Consider the following 26,703-nt stretch of genomic DNA (forward strand, 5'->3'; position numbering starts at 1 on the left):
CTGATGGGAGGATCCTAAGGAGATGGTTGGCAGGGTGAGTTACATCCAGCAGGATTTTCATGCCCTTTCGTTGCATGTGGGCCTTGTAGATTTCTGGTAAGAGGGTAACTATTCTGTCAAGCTGTAGCCTGTTCTGGACAGTGGTGTTTCCATACCAGACAGTAATAGAGAAGGAGAGAATACTTTCAATAGTGGCACAATAGAATTGCAACATCTCCTTGCAGGCCACCCCAAATTTTCTCAGTTGCCGGAGAAAAAAGAGCCTCTGGTGGGCTTTTTTAGTGATGCAGCTCAGGTTGTCACCCCATTTCATTGAGGATGAGACTATGGTCCCTAACCTGAAGCTGTCCACCCGTTCTACTTCAACTCCATTGATGGCCAGGGACTGGGACACTAGCCCCTTGCGGCGAAAGTCCACTACCATTTCTTTGGTCTTTAAAACATTTAATTCTAAATTGTGGTGGGAACACCATTCCACCAATGTGAGTACCTCTTTCCTGTAAGCCACATCTTCATCATCCTTAGAGATGAGCCCTACCAATGTTGTGTCGTCTGCAAATTTATACATCTTGACAGAGTCCGTGTGTGATACACAATCATTGGTGTACAGTGAGTACAGTAGGGGGGATAAGACACACCCCTGAGGGGCGTCAGTGCTGATGTATTTGACCCCAGAGGTTTTGCTGTTTACCCTTACCACTTGCTTCCTGTGCAGCAGAAAATCCAGGATCCAATGACAGAGAGAGTCATGCACACTCATCTGTTGAAGTTGTTGGGTAAAATTGTGTTAAAAGCAGAGCTATGATCTATATATCTACATATCTTCTCAGGATCCAAAATAATAAAAAAAAAAAAAGAAAAAGGCGAGTCGAGAAAAAAAAAAGGTAAAACAGTCTGTCTCTCGTCCAGCGAGTTTGGGGGAAAGACTGGGGCCTAGGACAAAGGAAACGCTGCAGACGTTGAAAGTTCACCTCCTGTTGCAACGGCGTGTCGCGGTGAAAGAGGGCGTTTAAAGGTAGCGCCGGCTTTTTATGCCTCACGGCTGTCTCTCAGGGACGTTGTTAGCTAATAGGGCACCAGAGTTGTGTGACGTCACACTTCACACCTCGGTGGGAGGTAGAACAAGATGGAGGTTTTGGGGGTTGTAGTTCTTTTATCTCCTTTGTCCCATTGTTCTGAAGGCTTTTGGCCTCCATGCAGGCCACTCTCTGTTCTCCTTGGTGAGGTCCCAACAAGAGTAAAACCAGAATTCACAGCTGTGAGACCAGCATCTATCAGATTTGTCTCTATGTGCTGACATTTCCATGAGTTTGGTTTACATTTACGATATTATGATAGGGGAATGATAATGTTTTATATGTTGAAATATATACATACCACAACTATATCAGTAACAGTGTGAACCTTTCACTACGTCAGCCATTGGTTTGTTTGTTCTAAATGTCCTTGTATCTTCTTCCAGAAACATGCATCTGACAGCACATCTAGTTTTGAACAGAGGCTTCAGGTGATGCTGCAAAGAATGGGCGTGGCGAAAACTTCACCTGCCGACACCAAGGCAAGCCAGGTAGTATGGCTGCGAGTGTTTGTTTGTTTATGTGTGTGTGTGTGGGGGGGGGGGGATGATACATTTTAACAGGTTTAGACCTGCTAACCTTCAGTGCCAACACTGGAGTGCCTTAAAGCTGAATTCTCTCTACTAGCCATCAGGGGGTGACTAAAAGAAAGTCTGATTGTATGGAAGCCTGTGAGAAAATTATCCTAATTTTCACTTGGTTTATTACCTCAGTAAATATTGAGATCTATGCTCTCAATCACAAGATTCAAGTCTCAGCATAATGTTTGTTTAGTAAATTTTGGTCCCATTGAGAGTCAAATAAACCATAAATCAGAGTATGGGGATAGCCAGCTTGTGATTGACAGGTCACTACCATGGCCTCCCTACCAATGCAATTAGCTACTAAGTTGACTTTAACACTAAGGGCCCTAGTTTCGTAGACCAGGCGCAGTCAGCTCTCAGCGCACCTGCGCCACGCCGACGGGGTGTGTCCGCCTGGACTTTGCAAGTTTCGTGCACCGCGCAGGCACACCTCCCGTCTCGCCCACCCGTGCAAGTGGGAAAGAGGGAGGAGAAGAAGGCGTGAGTGGGAGACGAGGAGGAGACGAGGCGTGGACTGGGATTAATACAGCCGATTCAGATCTTCACCAATCAAATGAGCTCCTCTCCTCTCCTTTAATGCGTTAGGGGAGGTTCAGTGCAAGATCCGTCACTTGACAACCCGATGACAGAAGCGCTCCCACCACGCGCATCACGCGCTGTGCATGCGTATCATAATAATAACAATGCCGATATTATAAAAAACAGGAGAGAGAGAGGGAGATGTTTTGGTCCGAGAGGCTGAGTTTCCGTTACGCATGCCATCCGCCTTTGATCTGACGTCAGATGTGACGGGACAATCTATATAGATATAAATTCATGTGTTGATTCAATAAGTTGCATTAAATAGTGTTTGTTGTGATTATTTATTGCATTTAAATGTGCCTGGAACTGTGGAAACCTGCCTGTGAGGTCTCGGTGACGTGTGCGCACTGCGCGCCGTCAACCAAACTTCCACTCCGCCAGCTGTGATTCCCCTTGAATGAATTTACTTTATTTACGCCTTGCGCCGAAAGTAGACCAGGTTGGAGCTGGCGGGCTTTCAGCGCAGGCGAGGCTTTTTGCCACGAAACTTCCGCTACGCCAAGCTGAATATGTGACGCCTCCCCCTGCTGCGCCGCCACACCCATCTTGGCGCAGGCGATCTACCAAACTGCCAAACTGACCGTGCGCAAGGCTGCGCGGGTTGAAACTTGCATTACGCCGGCTCCGCCACCCTCCGCCGCCCTGCGCTGCGCCACGAAACTAGGGCCCTATGCTGTAAAAGTTTTCCCCGAATTATGGAAACTAACTTTGTTAACAGCTTCACAACAGAAGCCAGATACTGTAAGATTGCTGCTTGGGGTGCTGTTCTGCCACTTCAACGTTTCAGATCCAGAGCTGAAAATAGGCACCGTGCTGGTACTCGGCATGGAGCTAAGAGGGGAAAAAATAAGTCAATAAAAATAAATAAACATGGACATTTTTTTGTTGATGTTCGGGTAAATAGTGTTCACCTATCAATGGTATGCAAGTAGGAGTAGGGCAGGTCTTGGAAACACTGAAACTGTGGAATCTTGCAATGTCATGTTAGCAAAAAAAAAAAAAAAGCAATTCATGAAACCTGGTGAAGATGTCATAAAATTATGCATACTCTAACAAACATCTACATTACCAGGAGCGATTTACGGCTGAAACTTCGAGTTAGCGAGTTATGGCTGAAAAGTTATCAATGACTGACCATGTCTGTGATAAAAAAAAATGCACGTTTATTGCAGAACACGATCTGTTGTTCACAATTTCTCAGCCACTAGTCAATCTATGTAAAGCTAGTAAAGATGAAGACAAGCATGCACGAGAATTTTCGCTGGGGATTTCACCCGGAAGTGGAAGGAAGCGCCGACGCCGTCATAAATAGTAATGGTGTTGCCGGAACAGTCAAACGATACCATGGCTTCGAATAAATCAACAACTCATTTCTGGGCGGACGAGGAGACTGTCTATATGCCGCCAGATCGTTTGTTATTGTTTTTAAGTAGCCGTGTACCGGAAGTAGTTTTAACACTGTCTTGTAGAAAGGGCTACAGCGACATCTACTGACCATTATCGGAATTATTCAACGGCATGTGAACAGGGATTTTAGAAGAGACCCCCCGTTGAGTGGCAACGTATTTCTTGGAAAAACCAATACAATCTTACCATGTGACCGCACTGATTCAATCTTATAAAACAATAATAAACACATCACAATGTTCAAAAGGGTTTATTAACAATAAACAAATAAACATACACTAAGTCTAAGTGGCCTATAACTAAAACTATACAAGTGTGTGGGTGTGTGTGGGTGTGTGTGCCGTGCTATTCTTCTGGGCGTTCAGAGATGGAACAGCTGAGCGAAGGAGGAGGGAGGCCCCTAGCCCCCGTAGCCTACTTCGAAGGGCCTGATTACGTAGAGCCATAGGTGGAGGCTGTGGAACTCTAAATGTCCAAAGGACAATACAACTAGGACAGATCACAACAAGAACAAAAAACACTCCCGCAGGAGGAAACAGGTAAAAGCGCACAGGCTATAAACTTAACTACTCTCTCTATGCTGAAAATCTACAAACTAAAAACGAACGAACGAACGAACGAACGAACGAACGAAATACTCTGGCAACAAGGACAGGGGAAGACAAAGACTATATACACATGAGGAGAGGGAGCACAGGTGGAAACAATCAGGGAATCAGAGGAAGGGCAAGTGACCTGAAACGAGAAGGGAGTTATTTTCAAAATAAAACAGGAAATGACAAGACAAAAACCCAAGACGAGACATTACCTCACCGGCGTGACAGCGCCACTATCTTCACCAAACTGGATGTACGTAACGACTATCACCTAGTTTGCATCCGGGAGGGGGACGAATGAAAGACGGCGTTTAATACACCCTCCAGCCAATGCGAATACCTGGAGATTTTTCAAGACATGTCAAAATGATTCTCAGTAGTGTGTGTGGCCTCCACATGCCTGTATGCACTCCCTACAACACCTGAGCATGCTCCTGATGAGACGGCGGATGGTCTCCTGAGGGATCTCCTCCCAGACCTGGACCAGAGCAACAATCAACTCCTGGACTGGTGGTGTCTGTGGTGCGACATGGCGTTAGTGGATGGAACGAGACATGGTGTCCCAGATGTGCTCAATAGGATTCAGGTCTGGGGAACGGGCAGGCCAGTCCATAACATCAATGCATTCATCATGCAGAAACTGCTGACACACTCCAGCCACATGAGGCCTAGCATTGTCATGCATTAGAAGGAACATCCAGGTACCTAATGGCAGTCAGGGTACCTCCGGCAAGCACATGGAGGGCTGTGCAACCTTCCAAAGAAATGCCTCCCCAGACCATCACTGACCCACCGCCAAACCGGTCATGCTGGAGGATGTTGCAGGCAGCAGAACGTTCTCCGCGGCGTCGCCAGACCCTGTCACATTGGTCACATGTGCTCAGGGTGAATCTGTTCTCATCCGTGAAGAGCACAGGGCGCCAATGGCGAATCTGCCAATCTCTGTGATCTCTAGCAAATGCCAATTGCATTGCACGGTGTTGGGTTTGTTAGCACAGGCCCTATTTGTGGACGTTGGGCCCTCAAACCACCCTCATGGAGTCGATTTCGGACCGTTTGAGTTGAAACTTGACCATGAGTGGTCTGCTGGAGGTCATTTTGTAGGGCTATGGCAGTGCTCCTTCTGTTCCTATGTGCACAAAGGAGCAGATATCAGTCCTGCTGTTGGGTTGTTGTCCTTCTTCAGCCCCCTTCACGTCTCCTGGTGTACTGGCCTGTCTCCTGGAATCTCCTCCATGCTCTTGACACTGCTGGGAGACACAGCAAACCTTCTTGCCACAATGCGCATTGATGTGCCATCCTGGATGAGTTACACTGACTGGGCAACTTCTGTGGGTTGGAGAAACCGCCTCATGCTACCTCTAGTGGTGCAAACACTGCCATAATTAAAAAAAGAGAACAGAGAAATGGTCTGTGGTCACCACCTGCAGAACCATTCCTTTATAGGGATGTCTTGCTAATTGCCACTCACAATCAGTGCTGCTTCCTAATTGGACAAGCTGATATCTCAGAAATATGATTGACTTGCAGTTACATTATGTTGTTTTAGTGTTCCTTTTTGTTTTTTTGAGCAGTTCAGTTTTCTCCATATAGTCCTCTTCATAGTCCACTACATAGTTCTCCATGTAGTCATCTACACAATCTCCTAAATAGTCCCCTGTATAGTGAGTATACTAAATGAGATCACTAAACTGTGATTTAGGACATAACCATGCCTTTTTGACCATGGGGCGATCATGCAACTGCTCTTGTTTCAGTGACGTCTCTGTGTTATCTGTTGGATATAATGGTATCATAACCTTTGCACAAAACACAACCCCACGTTGTAATAAACATTATTCTTAATTATAGTAGTTCCGTGGTAAATACTTGTGTATTATTATTATTATTTTAAGGCCAGTGTGCACAGTGTTAACACGATATTTTCACTTGGAATTGTCAAAGAGAAACCAGTCTACATAATGTAACTGGGTTTCATATATTTATGGGTGACACATTCTTTGAGCAAAAAGGATGTGTAGGACCGTTATTACAAAGTGTAACAGCACGTTATTGCCAAATTTGTGTGGTAGTTTAATGTTTTGTTATCTGTTGCAGAATAAAGACGAGGAGCTGAGAAAGGCCAACTCTGAAGGTGAGTATTGATATTGTATACATTAGTTCATTTATACGGTAACTCTCCTCATTTGAACTTTCAACACTTCGGATTTTTGAAACCTTCTGTAATTAAAACTACTAAATCAAGTTAAACAGACATTTTGTCTGGAGAAAGGAAGGAAGCGCTTTGTCTCTTGTTGGTAAGTCAGAAACTAATTGTAGATTTGGGTTCAGGCATTGTGTGAGTAAAGCTAGTTGTAACTTTTAGTCTTGTGTTGATAGCTTGTTGTTTAAATTCTTGTGAAGCTGTCTATGCTAAGTGAGTAATCAGCTAGTTTCAGCCAGCTCAGCTGTAGTGAATAGAGTCAGGAGGGAGGGGTCACAGTCAGTACTTACGGTAAACTGAGCACTTAAAAGGCTGTCACTACAGCGTCAGCTGCAGCGTCAGGCCATCAGAACGAAGACAAGGGAGTCTATCTGTGGGAGTCCATTGAGGTAGGCATAACATCTCCCCCCCCCCCCCCCCCCCCGCAGCCATGTGTCTTATCCCAGTCAGGACATCACACTGGAGAAGATTTTACCGAAGACCCTCCACTCAAGGCTGTAACCCATCCAACCTCTGCTACCCACCATTCTCCACCGGCAAGGAACTTGAAGTACTAGGGGGGCTGTGGAACTGCCAGTCTGCAGTCAAGAAGGCGAACACCATTTCAGCCTATGCCTCCCTGCAGACTCTCCACTTCCTGGCCCTCATGGAGACCTGGATCACCCCAGAAAACACTGCCACTCCAACTGCCCTTTCAACTGTCTACTCGTTTTCACACTCCCCAAGACGAACAGGGCGAGGAGGAGGAACTGGTCTCCTCATCTCACCCAGATGGTCCTACCAGGTCCTTCCTCTGGACCACCTACCCCGATCTACATTTGAATTCCACGCTGTCTCTGTCACCCTTCTTTTCGAACTCAACATCATAGTGATCTATCGCCCACCCGGTCCTCTCTGTGACTTTTTGGATGAGATGGATGCCCTCCTGAGCTGCTCCCCAGATGATGGCACACCACTCGTCAACCTCGGTGACTTCAACATCCATCCCGGAAAGCTGCATTCATCTGAATTCATTGACTTCTTTTCCGCATTTGACCTTACACTCTCCCCCTCTCCACCAACTCACTGGCCCGGGAACCAACTTGACCTTGTCTTCACAAGATCCTGTGGCATCTCGGCACTCTCTGTTACCCCGCTCACCGTGTCCGACCACCACTTTGTGACTTTCTCCCTCCCCCTGAAGCCCACCACATCCCTCCCCTCTACGCCACGAATGGTCACCAGCCGCCGCAACCTGAAATCCCTCACTCCCTCCACTCTCTCCTCAACTGTTATCTCCTCGCTACCATCCTCAGAACAGTTCTCCTTAATGCCTACTGAGGAAGCCTCCTCCATCCTGATGTCCTCACTCTCCTCTTCTTTGGACACTCTCTGTCCCCCAATCTCACGACCTGCGTGATCATCTCCCTCCCCTCCCTGGCTGTTTGAACCTCTGCGAACCAACAGATCATTGTTGCGAGCGTCAGAGAGAAAATGGAAGAAATCGGGCCAGCACGAGGACCTTGCTCACTACCACCACCTCCTCTCTGACTTCACCTCAACTGTTTCGGCAGCTAAATCTGCCTTCTACCTGGCAAAGATCAACTCTTCTGCCTCCAACCCCAGGAAACTCTTCTCCATGTTCTCCTCCCTCCTCACCCCTCCTACCCCTCCCCCCTTTCTCCCTTACTGCCGATGTCTTTGCAACTTACTTTACCAAGAAAGTAAATGACATCAGCTCCTCATTCGCGCCTATTCCCTCCCAGAAGACATCTCCCCCAACTCTCAACTCTGATGGTCTTACCAGCTTTAGCCCCCTCACCTCTGAAGACGCTCACGCACTTGTTACATCTAACCGTGCCACCACCTGCTCCCTCGACCCGATTACCTCCTCTCTTCTCCAGGACATCTCACACGACATCTTGCCATTCCTCACCACCCTTCCTCAACTCCTCCCTCACCTCAGGTGTCATTCCAGCGGATTTTAAGACAGCTACCGTGAAGCCTCTCCTTAAAAAACACACCCTAGACGCTACTGACATCCAAAGCTACAGACCTGTATCTCTTCTTTCATTCCTCTCTAAAACCTTGGAACGTGCCGCCTACAACCAACTGTCATCCTATCTCTCACTGAACAACCTCCTAGACCCTAATCAATCAGGATTCAGGACTGCTCACTCCACTGAGACGGCCCTCCTCACAGTGACCGAGTCCCTGCGAGACGCCAGAGCCTCATCAAACTCCTCCGTTCTCATTCTCCTCGACCTATCTGCTGCATTCGACACAGTCAACCACCAAATCCTCCTCTCCACTCTGGCTGAACTTGGCAAAACTGACTCTGCTCTCACCTGGTTTACATCATACCTGACAAATTGCACCTTTCAGGTCACATGGAATGGCTCTATGTCCAAACCCTGTTCTCTGGACACGGGTGTCCCTCAAGGCTCAGTATTAGGACCGCTTCTGTTCTCACTATACACCAGATCACTAGGTTCTGTTATCACATCGCATGGATTCTCCTACCATTGCTACGCAGATGACACCCAGCTGTTCCTCTCTTTTCCCCCGTCCTCTGACACTCACATTGCAACTCGCATCTCGAACTGTCTGGCTGACATCTCTGTCTGGACAACTGCACATCAACTCAAGCTTAACCTGAATAAAACCGAACTCCTCTTCATCCCAGGGAAAGACTGCCCTCGCATGGACCTGTCGGTCACTGTCGAGGGCATCACTGTATTGCCGTCGTCAACTACGAGGAACCTGGGTGTAATCCTCGATGACCAACTATCCTGCACCCCCAACATCACTGCTGTGGCCCGATCCTGCAGATTTGCCCTCTACAATATCCGCAGGATTCGGACCTCACTCACAAAGGATGCAACGCAACTCTTGGTCCAAGCACTGGTCATCTCCCGCCTTGACTACTGCAACTCTCTCCTGGCCGGACTCTGCGATTAAACCATTGCAGCGTATCCAGAACGCTGCAGCACGCCTTATCTTCAATCTACCCAAATTCTCCCATGTGACCCCCCTCCTCCGTGACCTCCACTGGCTCACTGTTGCAGCACACATCCAATTCAAGACGATGACACTGGCCTTCAGGGCCATCAATGGAACAGCACCTGTCTACCTTCAAACACTGGTCAAACCTCATGCCCCGAAGCGAGCACTTCGCTCCTCTACTTCAGCTGGCCGGCTGGTACCACCATTGCTGAAATCAAACAAATGTCGCTCAGCAAAGTCCAGACTCTTCTCTGTTCTGGCGCCTCAGTGGTGGAACGAACTCCCGACCAATGTCAGGACAGCAGAGTCATTTGCCATCTTCCGAAAAAGGATCAAGACTCACCTGTTCAGACTTCACTTCGACTCTACATAGCATGACCCACTAACACCCCCCCCCCCCCCCCCCCCCCCAAAAAAAAAAAACGTACCTATAGCACTGTGATCATAGCACTGTTGCTCTTGAAGTACTACTTTACTCAGATGAGGACCTAACACTTGTTCTATTTTTAGCTCTTACTTTATCGGCAATGATACGTTGTGGTTTCTTTGTTTCCTTCTTTTGACAAATGTACTTATTGTAAGTCGCTTTAGACAAAAGCGTCTGCTAAATGACCTAAATGTAAATGTAAATTAAACAGTAAGATGAAATGATTTCACATGTGGTGCCTCAATGCTAAACAGATTTGGGAACTAATTGTAGCATCTATGTCAGTGTTTCCCCTACAATGATATGGCCGAGCAAGACCAAAATAAAATGTCTAAACTGCCCAATACAATATAAATTAGAAATATTACAGATGCACCAATACCACTATCTGGTCCGATACGATGTACTCCTCGTACTCTGGACCCAGAAAAAATGGCCACCACATGGTTCCATCCTGGAATGGCAAGTCATTATGCTATCCTTACACCAACATAAAGCAAATTTGTGTTTATTTGTGACACTCGCACGAGAGCCACTAAAGAGGAAGAGGGTCTTCCCTCCATGTAGACACTAACAAATGTAATCAACCATGCCTTGGTTTGTACATGTGAAGTCCCAGATAAGCCGGGAAACGTCGTCCTGTCTGGGTTCATAACTTCACTAAGCTGTATTCACTGTATCTAGCAAGACACACTTCGGCTGGATGGACCCAAAATAAACTATTTAGCTGTGATTGAATTGCAATAAACTGATAAAAAATGATGAAAATAAGTACATATTGATAATGATTTGTAAAAAGTCTCAAGTCATGCCTTGTCAGGTCTGTCTGCAAGACGACAAGCCCAGAACCATGTCCACTTCAAGCAAGCTTTTAAACGCTATGTTATTATTATAGCTGCTCCATCAACACTGGAAAAAATGGAATTTAGAAATAAATACAGCAGCAACATTGTTTGTACAGTCTATGGTTTCTTCTCATACTTTCTACACATAGATTGGTCTCCTCTCTACTAATATGAGGTATTTTCGTAGAGCTCTGGGTGACCACAGACGCAAGATACAAGATTTGTTTAGTAACCTAGAACAGGAGGAGAATCTCAACGCTGATAGGCTTTAATGACACAGCAAAACATTTTTTTTTAATAGATGAATCAAGATGAATCAAGTGAATGAAGCATATTCCCTTCATTAATTAATTAATGTAATTTTCACTACTAGGTGCAAATTCGCCTCTTTTCACGTCTTTGCATTGACTTTGCATGCAGTTTTGTGCAAAAAATATACTCCGTGTTTGGTGTCAACATGCAATTAGAATGTCATATATCAATAGAACACTCACATGGTGTATGACTGCAGTGGAGTCCAGTGTCCATATTGTTTTCATTACATGTACAGCTTCGTTGTCCTACTATCTACTGTCTCTGTCCCTCAGGTGCAATCCTAGACAAACCTGTGCCACCTCCTACCTACCTGAAGCCCAGAACCATGTCCACTTCATCAGGTATCAGTGTTTTACCAAAAGCCATGTCTAAATAAAGATAATAACAAGCCTCACATGTGCAAAGTCAGACCAATACATCTGCCTGAGCATCTGTCCAACTTGGAGTCACAGACTAGTCTGACTGCCATTATTCACAGAGGGTAGATTTACTCAGACTGGTGCCGTTTACGTTGCATTCTTTATTGCGAGTTCCCAAACATCGCACTTATTTTACGTAGTATTTATCAAACCTGACAGCCACCGGGCAAACAGTGCATACTCCGCCGTCCAGCGTGATTAGCGTGCCTCTAAAAGAGCAATGGGCCTGCATGAATCTAATATGGATCTTGCAAAGACAAAAAAACAAAGCGCAAAATAGCACATTCATGTGTCACAAATCCTGTCTGCTCGTCGCCTTGGCCTAATAACTAGTGCCATTTAACAAAGTAGATTTTCACACAGAAGGAAACACACTTCCTGGTTTAGACCTGCTTTTAAGAGGTGCAGATAGCGGTACACTCTCACTCGCAGTTTTTGAAAATACCGGGGAATAGATAATTCGTTGCAGTTAACGCTTATCCTCCCATCTTTTAGCAGGGAACTCCCACTTGAGAGATTGAAAGCGCTACTTGCCTCTTTCCGCTCATGTGGCACGCAATCTGCGATTATACCCAAGTGCCTGTTTGTAAATACCGTTCCATGTTTTGACGCACTTGTTGCGAAGGAATTGCACCTCAAGTGGGCGCGAATGTGTTAGAAAATCACAGTGTCTACTCGTCATTAAGTCTCTCTGGCACCCTGTTTCCAGCAGACCACAGGCATCCCATGAGAGGGCTGGACCCTATCCGTCCGGATCCTCACCCAAAGCCCACCCTCACTGAGCGCCCTGCTGGCCCCCTGCCACCCAAACCTGCCATTGCAGCCAAGCCTTCCCTCCCCACCCCTGTTTCTGCTGCAGGAGGAGCTCGTCCTTCCTCTGCTCCTCCTTCCAGCAGCTCCACAGGGAGAGTCCAGCTCAGAGCACACACTCATGATGGCAAGCCAGAAGAGACGACAGCACAGGTAAACACAGCATTCCGTCACACACAGTAGCAAAGCTGTGTGCCTTTTTAATATTTACCTTGTTGTCATGAATGTGAGAATATCAGTTAGAATAATTGGATAGGATGTAGCTTTATTAATTCATGCAGCTAATCATATAGTTAAAGAAATATTAGAGGGGCTAAGTCCAGCCCCTTCTTGTGTTCCACATAGGATTTTTTTTCTGTGAAATATACACTGTAGTTGACTATGGAAGTTTTTATTGGACATTAATATCAGTATAAGCACAGCAATGTTATCCAACCACAGAATACAATTAACAATGTATCATGATTAACACATATTTCACTATCCACAAACATGTATTCTTTAACTTGCAAATATGTAATAACTTATTCTGAAAATATGTAGTCATAGTTATGCATTTAGAGATCCATTTGTACACGTGAAACAGGGTTTGCATATTTGCGGAATAGCCTCCTGTGAGTTTGTGAGCAACGTAGCTTTTTTTCATTTTTTCTTATTTATCTGCATCATTTTGTCCAACATTCACCACCACAGATCTGTAGAATAAACCTTACAAACATGAGGTGCCTGTGAGTTCACCCCATGTCAGGGTGAAAGCCCTAGCCAATGTGTGCCACTCAATTAGATTGTCAAATACCTCCATGTAGCACAAGCATAACCTCCATGGGAACAAGAATTTGTTACATCGCTGCATGTTTTTAAGTGCATGTGCTCCAGTGTTCGTACTGCTTCTCTCTCTCTCTCTCTCTCTCTGTCTCTCTCTGTCTCTCTCTGTCTCTCTCTCTCTCTCTCTCTCTCCCTCTCTAAAGCAAGGCAAAGTAAAGTTGCAATATTTAAACACTGCACCACTGCTCTTTAAATACAATCTTTGATCAATCAATTTTGCAGGGGGAAAAAATCACCAGCTCATTATGATTATTAAAATATTGCAACACAAGGAAATAATGTTTCCTATTTTCCTATTTAAATACACAGTCAATTCAACGATTTATGTGTTGCTCATCTTTTTTCTTATGAAATTTAAAGGAGCTGCGGACCCACTTATTCAAATATGTTTTGAGTGATTTTCACTGGAGAGTTTCCCTGTCTCATGAGGCTCAGGTCCAACTGGTCTTTTCCATCTGTGAGAGTAGCCTTAAGCATGACACAACACAAATCAACATCGGCACAACCTCCAAAATGATCATAAAGTTGAACAATTTATGAAGAAGCTCTGTGTTTCACCACAACCACTGGCGTTGTGCTGACATTTAATCTTTCTTCTTTGGGGACAAAAATTATGATTACATTTTTTCCTTTGTTCAATTGTAGAAAATGCTGGCTCATTTATTTGCTTAATGCACATCTATATTATAGAACAATATCAGGCATTGTAGTCATGTGGTGATAATGTTACGTAGAGTGTCATCTACATGATGATAGGAGATCAGTGCCACTGCTAGCCATTTTGGTGCCCTAAGCATAACCCCCCCCCCCCCAGGAAAAAAGGTTGTTTTGCAAGTTTAACTTTTTATTTTCAGACATATATATAAATACATACATTCTTTTTTTTTTCTTTTCGGGGCCATTTCCAGAAAAGTTGACAGCCTGCTGCCAAACTTTGTCAGGGGAAATCCATCGGAACTGTCATGACTGTGGGTTTTGTCGTTTTTGTTTCTGGGGTTTTTGTAGTCATTCTGTCTTGTCTTGTCACTTGTTTTTCTTGTCTTGTCCATGTCATGACTGTGGGTTTTTGTAGTCCTCTTGTCTTGTACTTCCTGGTCCTTGTTGTTTCTGCTGACTTCCCCACCCTCTCGTGTTGATAACCCTACCTGCCCTAATGTGTTTCACCTGTCCCTCGTCAGCTCCCTGCCTCGACTGTGTATTTATCCACATGTTGGTTTTATAAGCAGCTCATTCACTGACCGGCTTCAGGTCCAGCAGCTCCTTCTTCCTGTTTGACCGTTTCATTTGACATTTCATTTGTGGTTTTAGTTTAGTTTTTGTCAAACATTTGTAACATGATTGAAATAAATAAAAATATCATTAAATTATTATCACTGTCCACACACATTTATCAACACTATTCCAATTACTATATGTCTGCATGAATGTAATTGTTAAATATGCAAATGGACATATCGTTTGTTTTCATGAACGGCCGAGGTGTGCGGCACTTTACATGTTGCTCTCGCAAAGAATTGTGGGTCGGCGTAATCTCCTTTCCTTTCGCATAGGAAGGTCCGTTGCATCCTATGCTAAAGGAGCTCTGAAAGGAAGCATTGGAGCTCCTTTCCTTTGCATTTAGAGAATCCAAACGGCTCTTATCATGGCGGCCACTTGTTTCCTTTCGGGTCACTTCTTCAGTTAGGAACCTTCCTAAGCAAAATAGACTATTCGACTGCACCCAGTGTCTTCCCTTCACTCCTTGTCGGGTCACTGTATCTGTCTGCCTCTGTCCACATCTGCTCCTGCCCATGTTCCTGCCCGTTTCAAGTCCCTTTCTGGTATGTTTTGGTTTTCAGTTTTCCATATTTGATTTGAACTTTGCCTTTTTCTTTGGACTTTGTCCTGCCTTTTGTTACTACTTTGCCTTGCTGTTATTTTGCTACTTTGCCTTTTGTCCCCTTTGACTGCTTTTTGTACCAGTTTTTTTTGTATTCAGCTTAAATAAAGCTTGCCTTTTGTTTCTCCCTACCTCGCCCCTGTGTCTAATAGGGCTTTTCCATAGTCATGGCACGGCACTACATGGCACGGCGCGTTTTTTTTTGCATTTCCACTAGGGTTGGGCTTAGGGTTAGGGTACTTTTTTTGTAACGCCTCGGCCCTAGTTCCAAGCGGGCCGAAGCTCCACTAAAACGTGACGTCAGCCGACTGCCTTACACGGATTGGCCAACGAGTGTCGTCACTGGAAGCGTCATAAGTGCGACGTCCGACCAGACTGTAAACACAACTCAACCCCTCTCTGGCTCTCTTCTTTAGCTCTGTGTGTGACAACAAGCCACAGAGCGAGCAGCAAATACACGATCGCCTCGGTGTCCTCCATTGTTGGTGATGGTGTTATTGTTTTCTTCCCGGTTTTGTGCGTGCGTCGCGCGTAAATGACGTCATGGCAGTTTCGCAGCCGTGGTATGACGACCCCACCCACGTCGAGGAGATACTATGGAGGTACTAGTTGTAATGGAAAAACACCCAAAATCGGCCATGCCGTGCTGTGCCGTGTAGTGCCGTGCCGTGACTGTGTAATGGAAAAACACCATAAGTTACTACATTTAGATCCTCCTACCATTCCCATTGTTTTCCCTGTCCACATGTACCAATATCTTTTTTTCTCCGTTTTTCTTCGGCGTCGTTTCAAGAAAATCTGCATTCACACAAATCCACTGAAAACGACTCAGCGCGCTGTAGTACATACTCTGCTACTGCTGCTACAAATATACACCAAAAACGCAGAAGAGACGGAGCATGGGGAACTAAACACGTTGCTTGACTGGATGTTTGCCGTTGCTATGGCTACTATCCACCCGACCACCCGATCAATAAACACCCATAAGATGACAATTTGGCCCATATACATAAAACCAACACTAACTCTCGTGGCTTTTTTCTCAGAATATTGCCCCCTCCTCTCGGCTCTGTGTTTTTCATACAGTGGCCCTAATAGGCGTCGTACAGAGGAGCAGAATATCTGCTGCAGCACAATCACAAGCACGTAGGCCGCCGTTGTTCATCATGTGTATGTGTTTTTGAAAACGAACACAAAACGGAGGGTTGGCGTTTTTTTCTTTTTCACCCTGGGACCTGGTTTCAAAAAAGTGCGTTTTCAGGCACCGAAAACACCGGATCCGTGTGGATGGTCGGCCCAAACGCACAAGACTTCTGCGTTTATACACAAAAACGTTTCTGTGTGGACAGGCCAGTGTGTGTGTCTTTTTTTCTTGAGCAATTAAATATATCTCTTGTTCTGCCTGTTTTGTGATATACATGCCTAAAATGTGCCTACAATTTCTATAGGGAAATAAAATCTGCATTATTATGACTATGATGATTTTTCAGAATGATATTTTTGGTGCCTCCTCAGCACTTGGTGCCCTACGCATAGCGCGTGATGCACGTGTTGGGAGCGGCGGCGCTGTAGGAGATGTTATAATATTCCAATAACAGAACGAACATGTAGATAGTGAATAAAAGAGGCCCAATGAGGAACTAATTCTTCTTTGCCTCCATATGCTCATTTCAACCATAACATAGCATTTATATGATTGGTGTTGCGGCCCACTGAGCACCCTGTGATCTTTATCCCTAGAATGGAAGCCAGGAGCATCCCTGGGGTGCAGCTTCAGCACCGTCCTCAAGGAGAGAGCTGCTTCCTCCAGCTCCGTCTCCATGGAAGGGTCCCAGTGCACAGGATTGCTCTGAGAAAGCGCAAACAGTGACCGACGGTATGTCTCCTTAAAACTAAATAATTAATTCAATTCAATTCAATTCAATTTTTTATTCATAGTGTCATACCACAACAGAAGTCATCTCAGGACACTTAACAAATTGAGCAGGACTAGAATACGCTCAAGATCTCCAGAGTCAATACAATTTCAAAGTCCCAACATCACCCAGGGACAAGCCTTACAGCGACAGTGGTGAGAAAAAACGGCCTTAATAGGCTTTTAGGCAGAAATCTCATGCAGACAGGCCCTTGGGTTCCAACTGCATTTGGTGTTGGTAGTAGTAGTAGTAGTAGTAGTAGTAGTAGTAGTAGCATTAACAGTAATGGTGGTAGTCAAGAGTTGGGCTGATATCTTCATTGTAATTTATTATTATTAATATTATTATAGTCATTATTATTATTATTATTATTATTATTATTATTATTATTATTGTTATTGTTATTATTATTGTAGTTTAGTCAGGACCACTTTGTAAAAATAAAACTTAATTTTCCATTTGCAGTTATACATTTCAATAAGATTTCATTGACAGTATGGCTTTGCTCTGGGGGACAAGCAATCAGGTGTGAATGTCAGTTGTACCGTCCACATGTTAACAGCCCCATGTATTCAACATGTGTAGGTCATTAAACCATTTAAATAGGTATGTTGGTACCTCAGGGAAAAAAGGTAATCATGAAGTCACCCATTGGTTTGTGGACTACATTTTGGAAACCTTCAGAATTTTGGCCAGCCCTGTCTTGTTTTTTTTTGCAACCACTGAGGAGAAGTGACCCTATTTGGATTGTGGAGGACTGACAGGTGGATCTGAGGAACACAAGAGGCAGAGCGGCACCCCGAGCAGCATCCTTACTTCATCTGGCTCCATGATGGTCTTCCTCCATGACGGTCTTCCTCCAATCAGATAATCAGCGGTTCAAATCACTGCTCCTCCAGACTGAAGTGTCCTTGGGCAAGATACTGAACCCAGAATTGTGTGAATGTGTAGTACCTGATGTGCAGGCGGCACCTTTAGCTTACATAAACATGTTAGAGGTTTATGTAAGCTAGGTGGCTGATGTTATAATAATAATAATAATAATAATAATAATAATAATAATGCATTTTATTTGTAGAGGGCTTTTAAAGGTTCTCAAAGATGCTATACAACTAAAAAATGTCCCCTGTTTTCCGCCTGACGACACAATTTGCAGCTGTTAATAACCATTTCATATCAGCTACATTTTGTCTGAAGAAAGCAAGGAAGCTGAATGTTATCTTGTTGGTAAGTCAGAAACAAATTGTACAGTAGATACTGGGTTTAGGCATTATGTGAGTAGAACTAGTTGTAATATTTAGTCTTGTCTAGAGAAGGAATGTAAGGATTATATTAAAATATATAAATCAATGTGTATTAATATACAATTTTAATACCTGCTCTCGTAAAAAGGGGCACCATCTGTTGGTTGGACAGATTTAACTGTAATGGCTCTAATGACCACTTAACAATCAATCAATATAATTTAATGAATCAGTCTCATTTCCTCAGATCATAAGCCCTTGAAATAGGGATCTTTGCGTTCTGCACAGGAGAAATATCAACGGATAACAGCGAGTATTTATTAACTTACTAAAGATTATACAAAGTGAATAAAATAATGAGAGATGTAACCAAAACACAAATACAACACAAGAAATATAACTGGGAAAGTGGTTACCAACACATCTAAAATGTTTGGCAATAAAGGCAAGTGTGTTTTCTTCTAAGAATTTGGACTTCTTAGTAAGATAGAATAATGGAAAAATGAAATAAAATGGCCTCACAGATATTAACAGACGCTAATAAATGGCCTCATTTATATAGCGCTTTTCTCCAAAGCGCTTTACAGGAATGACTGACATTCACCCATCCACGCACACATTCACACACAGACGGCAGAGTCAACCACGCAGGGCGACAGCCAGCTCGTAAGGGGCAATTAGGGTGAGGTGTCTTGCTCAGGGACACCAGGCACTCAGCTAGGAGGAGCCGGGGATTGAACTGGCAATCTTGTGGTTGCCAGCCAAACGCTCTACCTCCTGAGCTAAACCCCCCCAGTAATACTTAGTTTCACTCTGCAACTTGGTCTTAGTCTTACTTTAAGAGGATTCTTAGATTAATTGAAACTCCAAGTCGCTTTTCCATCGGTCGCTTTTCCATCGGTAACGTAGACAAGAAGGGATTCTCCGTGCCGGGGAACGAGGGTTGGTTTGGAACCGTTAGCGCCGATCTGGGGTAGCTTCGTAGCAGGTGTCGTCTTGCCGAAATCCGTCTCAGTTGATGAGCCGTCTTCTCCATGAGCTTGACCGCGGTTGAATAGTCAAATAGCACCGATCAATATGCTAAATCTTGCGGCCGTCAGTTGATCTATAGTTTTCTAAATTTTCTTGCGTGCAAAGAGTAAAACACTAAAAATGAAAAAATGACGAATCCAACGACGAATGAAACTAGCTAATAAAGGAGGAGTAAAGTTTGGAATTAGAAAAAGGGAAGAAGAGTCTTAACTTCAAAATAAAATAAATAAAAATCTCACCACCACACTCACATTGCAGGCCGACTCAGCACCCAATGGCAGTACATTTGAGAGGAGGAGGGACTGTGAGCATGCGGTCTCGCAGCACGGTAACAGGACGCTGGTCCTCGGCTCTTCCTGTGAGGGAAACATAACCTTGAAAAATGAACAATCATCAGGCCCGTCTGAAGCATTGGGCAGCTCCACCAGGTAGGCGGTTTTAATGAGCCCAACACCTTTGGGCTGCCTCAACCCTGATGCCTGCTGCTTACGCCTCAGAGACAGTCAGCTACTATATGTCCAGGCTTATGGCAAAAGAAACATAGTTTCTCTAAATTACCAGCCAACCGCGGCACAGATGTCCAAGTAACTGACACCTCAGTTGGGGTTTTTAGAGTAGCACCAGGAATAAATGGTTCACGTTTAACAAACACTGGTTTATGCGTGAGGGCAAACTCGTCGGCCAAATATGCAGCCTGCAGAGTGGCCACCTTCTGTTCATTTAAGTAAATGACAATACGGTCTGGCAAACAGTTCTTGAACTCTTCTAGTAACAATAGCTTGCGCACAGTTGTAAGGTCGTCAGCCTTACATGCAGAACACCAGCGGTCAAACAGAAGCGCTTTCTCTCTCGCAGCATCAGCGTGTGTTTGGCTGGATGTTTTCCAAAGGTTGCGAAACCGCTGCCGGTACGCCTCAGGCACAGGCTCATACACACAGAGAATCGCGCTCTTCACCTAATCGTAACCCAGGCTGTCCTCCACCGACAGAGAAGAACGGGCCTCCTGAGCCATGCCGGTCAGCTTACACTGTAGCAGAATGGCCCACACGTCCCTCGGCCATTTTAAAGCAACCGTGAGACATTCAAACGCACTAAAGTAGGACTCAACTTAGCTCTCATGAAACAGAGGAACAAAAGAAATATTCCTACTCACGTTGAAGGCGCTATCAGATGATGGGACACTGCCAGGAGAGCTGATCATTTCCTTCCGCAGCTCCAGCTTGCGCATCTTAATAGCGGTCTCTGCCTCCAACCTTTTGAGCTCTAACCCCTCCAGGGGTGAAACAGGGCGGCCAGCGCCCGGGACCTCTGACAACCCGGGGCAGTCTGCGCTGGCGGCCACCAGGCAAGGAGAATCCGACCCAGGTACAACCAACACACCTTGGTTTACTAAGCCGGTAATAAGCTCTTGCTTCACCCACGCGGTTGAAACAGGTACCCCATAATCAGCAGCAATGTCAAATAAATCGCACTTTCTACACGTTCGAGCTGCTCCACACTAGAGCATGACACGGGAGTGGATTTTCACTCCCGTCCCATCCCACTCCCAGAGAAAAAATCCCATCCCATCCCAATCCCGGGCCGGAGTAAAAAAAAAAATCCCATCCCGTCCCACTCCCGTAGAATGACTCCCGCTCCCATCCCGCTCCCACTCAAAATTACTCCCACTCCCATCCAACTCCGTTTTTTTTTTTTTTTCATCACATTCAACTCGCATGAATCTATGCAATATTTGCGACTTCCCAATAAAGTCAGTTAATCTCACCGACGGATCATTGTGTCGGACTTTAAGGTCCGTGTCCACAGGGGCGATTTTAAACGCGTGTGGACGCGCCGCTTCCCGGTATTGCACGCTTGGTGGGCTGCCACTAGAGAATGATTGACAGGCGCTCTCCTTTAAACAACACATTTTTGCGAGCGTTCGCGAGCGTTCCCGAGGCAGCAAGTCGAGCCCGGCGCCTCTGATTAGCATAAAGTAGATTCGACTTCAACTTTAGGAGGAGCGGCCAACTCGCGCGCCGTCTCTCGACATTCGCCGCGACGCTACCAGAATGCATTGCACAGCTTTTCACATAGACAATGAATGGGACACGGGGAAACACCGCTGCCTGTGGACACGCGCCATCAGTCTGTAGCTCTCGCTTCCCGGCTTCATCGCCTCTACCTCCCTCCGCGCATTTAACTTCCGGTAGTGGCCGGCCCGGCCGGAAGTCAAAGCACTGTTGGATGTGTAGTTCTTTTGACTTGCTAAAGCAAGTCAAAATAGTTTTGGCTCACTGAAAGATGACTACAAAAATGGACGTGTCTGTCCTTTTGGTTGTTTAACACGGCTGAAAATCATCATCTATTACAGTTTTTTCCTATCGTTTTCGGTCATGTACCCATACTATGGTCACTTTTCCCTATCACTTAACACAGTGGGCTTTAGAGACACACACCTCTGCATATCTGTTAACCTTTGGTGCAAAATGCACTACAACAACCACACCACAAACAATGCTGCCATAACTTAACACATGTTTCCTCTCAGAACACTATGACCTAAAAAACACTAACATCTTGAAGCATTGCCAATTGCATATATAAAATGTTGCTGTGTCCTCCAGTTTGGCATAGATTTCCTGTAGTGTTGCATTGAAAAAAAGAGAAAAAACACAGACAAACACTTCTTTGGACTACAGTAATAAAGTTTGTAATATTACAGTATGACAATCCAAGCCAAGTATCTGCTGACAGTGTTCATATGTCGGTTTACCTCCCACAAAAGATGTCACAATTGAGTGTGGTAAATGTACTGTAATTGTAAATACAGTAAATACTGTAAGTGTTTTATGAGAAACTGAGAATAACAATTTTCAGTTTTTGTAATGCAAATTACATACAGTAAGTACGTAATATATGATCCAGAAACAAATCACAAACACAACAGTTTTTTTCACTGTGCTTTACTTTTTGGAGATTTTGTCACAGTGCAAGTGTTACACAAAACAGAAAATACATTACAAAGTCAAAAAATGTGTTCTAACAAAAAATGCAATGCACAAAACCTGCACATACTGTATATTACAGTAGCCCAACAGTGGCGCATAATTGGGCTAATCCCTCCTATCCTCCGCATTTGGCCACAAATTTTCATCTACGTCGCAACGTATGGTTTCTCTTGCCATACAACTCCCTCTTCCTCTACCTCTTCCTCTACCTCTTCCTCTTCCTCCTACTCCACCTTCACCTCCACCTCCACCTCCACCTTCACCTCCACCTCTTCCTCTTCCTCTGCCTCTGCCTCTTGCTCTTGCTCTTGCTGCATCCATTTTCCTATACCAACTACGTAAAGAAGTCCAAAGCAAATGCCAAAGAAGGCCCTTTTTCAACGAGGCACAAATTACATGTAAAACGCCTGAGTAGGTCTTTAGCTGAGTAGGTCTTTAGCTGAAATGACCACCAGGTGTTTTGCATTGCAAAACTTATCCTCTGTGTTTTGTACAGATCATTGTATGTAGTGTTGCTTTTACGTAAAAAAAAGTAATTCCATGCCAATTCACCAAGAACTATGGTGCACAGGGGGAAAAAAATCTAAATTACTGTAAAATAAAATAAATAAACTATAAACTAAATATTTTTTCTTATTCAAACATGTAACTTCATTTGTCTGTCCAAATGCAGCATCTTTCCATCTACAGTGATCTAAATTACTGTTAGGTTTTGAACAGAAAGTTCACTGTTTTGAACAGAGTATCTAAACATTGGTAAAATATGCTGTAGTTCCACAGCGTTTTGCCGGTAGTGAACATTGACTGGGGCAGGTATCCATGAAATTTGGAAGAAGGCGTCATTGCCAGCATTTGTATCTTAGCATAGGGGCAAGTAACCACAGTTTGGTTCACATGGTCTACTGGTATGCTCACTGTGTGAAGTGTTTAGGGAATGTGAACATGGTTTAGGTAAATTGCCTAAAACGATAGGAAAAAACTGTAATGGCGTTCCCGCTCCTGCCCGCTCCCGTTGATTTTTATTCCCATCCCGTCCCAATCACGGGATTAATAAAACTTTGACTCCCATCCCACCGTGGAATCACGTGACCCGCGGGAATTCCCGAAAAATGTCATGCTCTACTCCACACTAGGATTAGCCACGAAATCACTGAACACAAAAGTTGCCATTCTCAGCCAAACAGTAGATAAAGAAAAATCACACACCTAGTTTAGAGCAGCACACCACTCGGACCAAACAAATTACAGCTGTAAAACAAAACTCCGATATTACTGACGTCCGACGCCACACACAATTATTATCTGCCTAGCTGTGCGAGAACCAACTCCTCAGATCCTACCTGTGATAACTTTACCTGTTACCTGTATTTTCTGGATTGTGCCGGGCTAGAGGCGACTTGAAAGGCTTCCATCAGCGACCGAAGCCTTGAAACGCCCGCCTCCGACAGGGAATGTTATCCCCGCCCAGGATTACCCCAAAAATAAAAAAGGCAAAATAACAAAAGAGTGCCCAATAGAAAGGCTGGTTAACAACCAAACTGGACACTCCCCTACCCTTACCTGAGGAGCAGTTACCCGCTCAGTTGCAACGGCAAAACAATGGCCCACCAGACGACCAGTACTCACCACCACAGCTGCTACTGTGGATGGAAAAAAAACTTTCACAAAGTTTCTCCGGCTCCTTGGCTGCCAGCCATTTTCAGTGCAGAGAGCCCCATACTGCCAAGCGTTTTACAGCATTTTGACTGATTTCCTAAGACCCACTGAACAGTGAGTTATATGACTATGTACACACTGAAACTACCAAAAGAAAGAGTGGACTCTACTTTCATCAGGAAAAAGACATTTGTTTCTATCTTTTTCTGTTTCTTATGAATCGGCAGTAGAACATAGGTTGGTTTCACCAAAAACACCTGTTTTTGACCAAAAAATGGAGAAAACAAGCTTTATGTGAAAAGAAACTTTTCTTTGCTTTAGTGACACCTCCAGCATCTGAAAAGTGGTTTCCTTCCATAAAACAGCAAAAACATTGAGAAAGGTATTTTGATAGGACAATAATAATTTATTTGCAAATATATAACCGATATATAATATAAATATAATATAAATATTTTTTTGGTCAAAATGTGACATTTGTACAATTCTTTACAGGTATGTATGTCTGTATGTTGTTGCAGCTATATCAAATCCTGTGTGTGTGTGTGTGTGTGTGTGCGTGTGCGTGCGTGCATGCATGCTTGTTTCCACCCCTACACAAAATAGTTCAGTGTGGTAAGCTGTAAAACACTGTCCTGCGAGCAAGGGGACACAACAGACGGCAACCACTCATCTGACGAATCCGCGTCAGGTTCGCTGAATTCATTACCTGATGATCTGGAGCTATTTGCTGAAACACACCGTGTGTTACTCTCTCCACCTGGCCCGGGTTTTTCGTCAGTGGCTTTATCTCGGTTGTTTGCAACGATCGCAACACTGCAACACATGAGCCGCACTCACATATGTCGCAACTCGCCCATCGCCCCTTGCTTTCTCACTGAGCAAAAAAATTCACTGCCGCCGGCTGGTATTGGCCAGGCTAGTTCAAGCGGCAACTCCCTGTGGAACTCTCTGTTGGCGTCAACTGTCAATCATCTCTATTCTACATTCTGATTAGTACTCGCTTGGTACTCGCTTCACTCGCATCGCAGAAAGTTATTTTATCTCCGCAGAAAATGATTTTATCTCCGTACCCGCCCACATCGCATCGCCTGTGCTGGCCACATTCCACTAGAACACATTCACATTCCATTGACAATTGTCGCTCAGAGATGGGCAAGTAGCGACGTATGTGAAGGAGGCTTTAGCTGTCTAAACTTTCTCTTACGTCACGCTGGCGCCATGTTCACTTTCTTCACTGATTACTCTTTACTCATCTCTCACTGCGCCCACCTAGCGGGTCAGTTCGGTAGTACATTCTCTGTTTACAAGCCTGATTTTTAGTGACAAGGTCCTCCAGATCGCTCCCCAGCCCGCCCTGTTGAAAAACATAATTAACGTCTATAGATGTCTTTGGCAGTCAACGGTTGTATTTAAGTTGACGTTTATAGATGTCATTGGCAGCCAATGAGATAACAATCCCGGAAGAGCCCCCAAATATGTTACGTCACCCTTCCTTATAGTTAAATTAAATAAACCGGATGTAAAGGAGGGGAAAACCACAAAGGGTAACGGTAACTAAAAACTGCTTTATTCAAGCCAGAAAAAACACTGTTTAGTCCAGGTGCTATTGTTCTAACAAAAACTGTCCGTCGTAGCTCAGGTGCTCAGACTTATGACATGTCCCCACCCCAGCCCACTGGCAACTTATACTTGCCTAATTGACACATAGCCTCAGGTGTGGCACTCCACACACTGACGAGGAGGAGAGGGAGGATGAGAGTGTCACCTGAATGTGACAAAGAAAAGAGCACAAAACACACCCACAGCACTGGGGCTGTAACACGCCTACCCGGTCCTCTCCGTGACTTTTTAGATGAGATGGATGCCTTCCTAAGCTGCTCCCATGATGATGGAACACCACTCGTCATCCTCAGTGACTTCAACATCCATCCAGGAAAGCTGCACTCAATCTGAATTCATTGAATTCTTCTCCACATTTGACCTCACAGTCTTCCCTCCCTGGCTGTCCGAATCTCTGCTAACCTACAGATCGGTGTTGCGAGCGGCAGAGAGAAAATAAATCAAGAAATCAGGCCAGGATGATGTCCTTGCTCACTACCACCACCTCCTCTCTGACTTCACCTCAAATGTCTTGGCAGCTAAATCGGCCTCGACGACCAACTATCCTGAACCCACAACATCACTGCTTTGGCCCGTTCCTGCAGATTTGCCCTCTACAATATCCGCAGGATCTGGTCTTTCCTTACAAAGGATGCAACGCAACTCCTGGTTCAAGCACTGGTCATCTCTCGCCTTGACTACTGCAACTCTCTCCTGGCTGGACTCACAACCTCGGCACTAGCCTTCAAGGCCATCAATGGAACAGCACCCATCTGCCTCCGAACACTGGTCAAACCACATGCCCCGATGCGAGCACTTTGCTCCTCTACTTCAGCTGGCCGGCTGGTACCACCATCGCTGAAATCAAACAAATGTTGCTCAGCAAAGTCCCCACTCTTCTCTGTTCTGGCGCCTCAGTGGTGGAATGAACTCCTGACCAATGTCAGAACATCAATCACTTCCGCAAAAGACTCAAGACACCTATTCAGACTTCACTTCGACTCTGTATAGCATGCACTTCTATGTTATTACCTATAGCACTTGGATCATAGCACTGTTGTAGTTAAGGTATCCTTGCTGAACAGCTGCTACTACTTTACTCAGATGAGGACCTTGTTTCTATTTTTTCACTCTTACTTTATCAGCAATGATATGTTGTTTCTTTCTTTCGACAAATGTACTTATTGTAAGTCACTTTGGAAAAAATCATCTGTTAAATGCCTAAATGTAAATTAAATATCAGATATTTAAAGTCATCAAGCTTGATTGGTGTACAAAGTTTCATGACATTGAGACTGTAGCAACCCAAT

General features: G+C 44.7%; 1 protein-coding gene across 9 annotated transcripts in view; it reads left to right on the forward strand.

Moving 5' to 3' along the window:
- carmil2 (capping protein regulator and myosin 1 linker 2) overlaps window positions 1-26,703 on the forward strand; it is a 206,229-nt gene that overhangs the window by 157,273 nt on the left and 22,253 nt on the right. For 6 of the 9 annotated variants that reach the window (XM_084018171.1, XM_084018176.1, XM_084018172.1 and 3 more), the window contains 5 exons: window positions 1,463-1,567; window positions 6,343-6,379; window positions 11,293-11,361; window positions 12,149-12,402; window positions 16,694-16,829. In XM_084018171.1, coding sequence (XP_083874297.1) covers window positions 1,463-1,567; window positions 6,343-6,379; window positions 11,293-11,361; window positions 12,149-12,402; window positions 16,694-16,829 — 601 coding nt within the window. Of the gene's footprint in view, window positions 1-1,462; window positions 1,568-6,342; window positions 6,380-11,292; window positions 11,362-12,148; window positions 12,403-16,693; window positions 16,830-17,624; window positions 19,186-26,703 lie in introns of those variants that run through there. The other 3 variants (XM_084018179.1, XM_084018173.1, XM_084018174.1) reach the window with 3 other exon arrangements.

The sequence above is a fragment of the Eutrigla gurnardus genome (assembly GCF_963514095.1).
Source record: "Eutrigla gurnardus genome assembly, chromosome: 9".
NCBI lineage: Eukaryota > Metazoa > Chordata > Actinopteri > Perciformes > Triglidae > Eutrigla > Eutrigla gurnardus.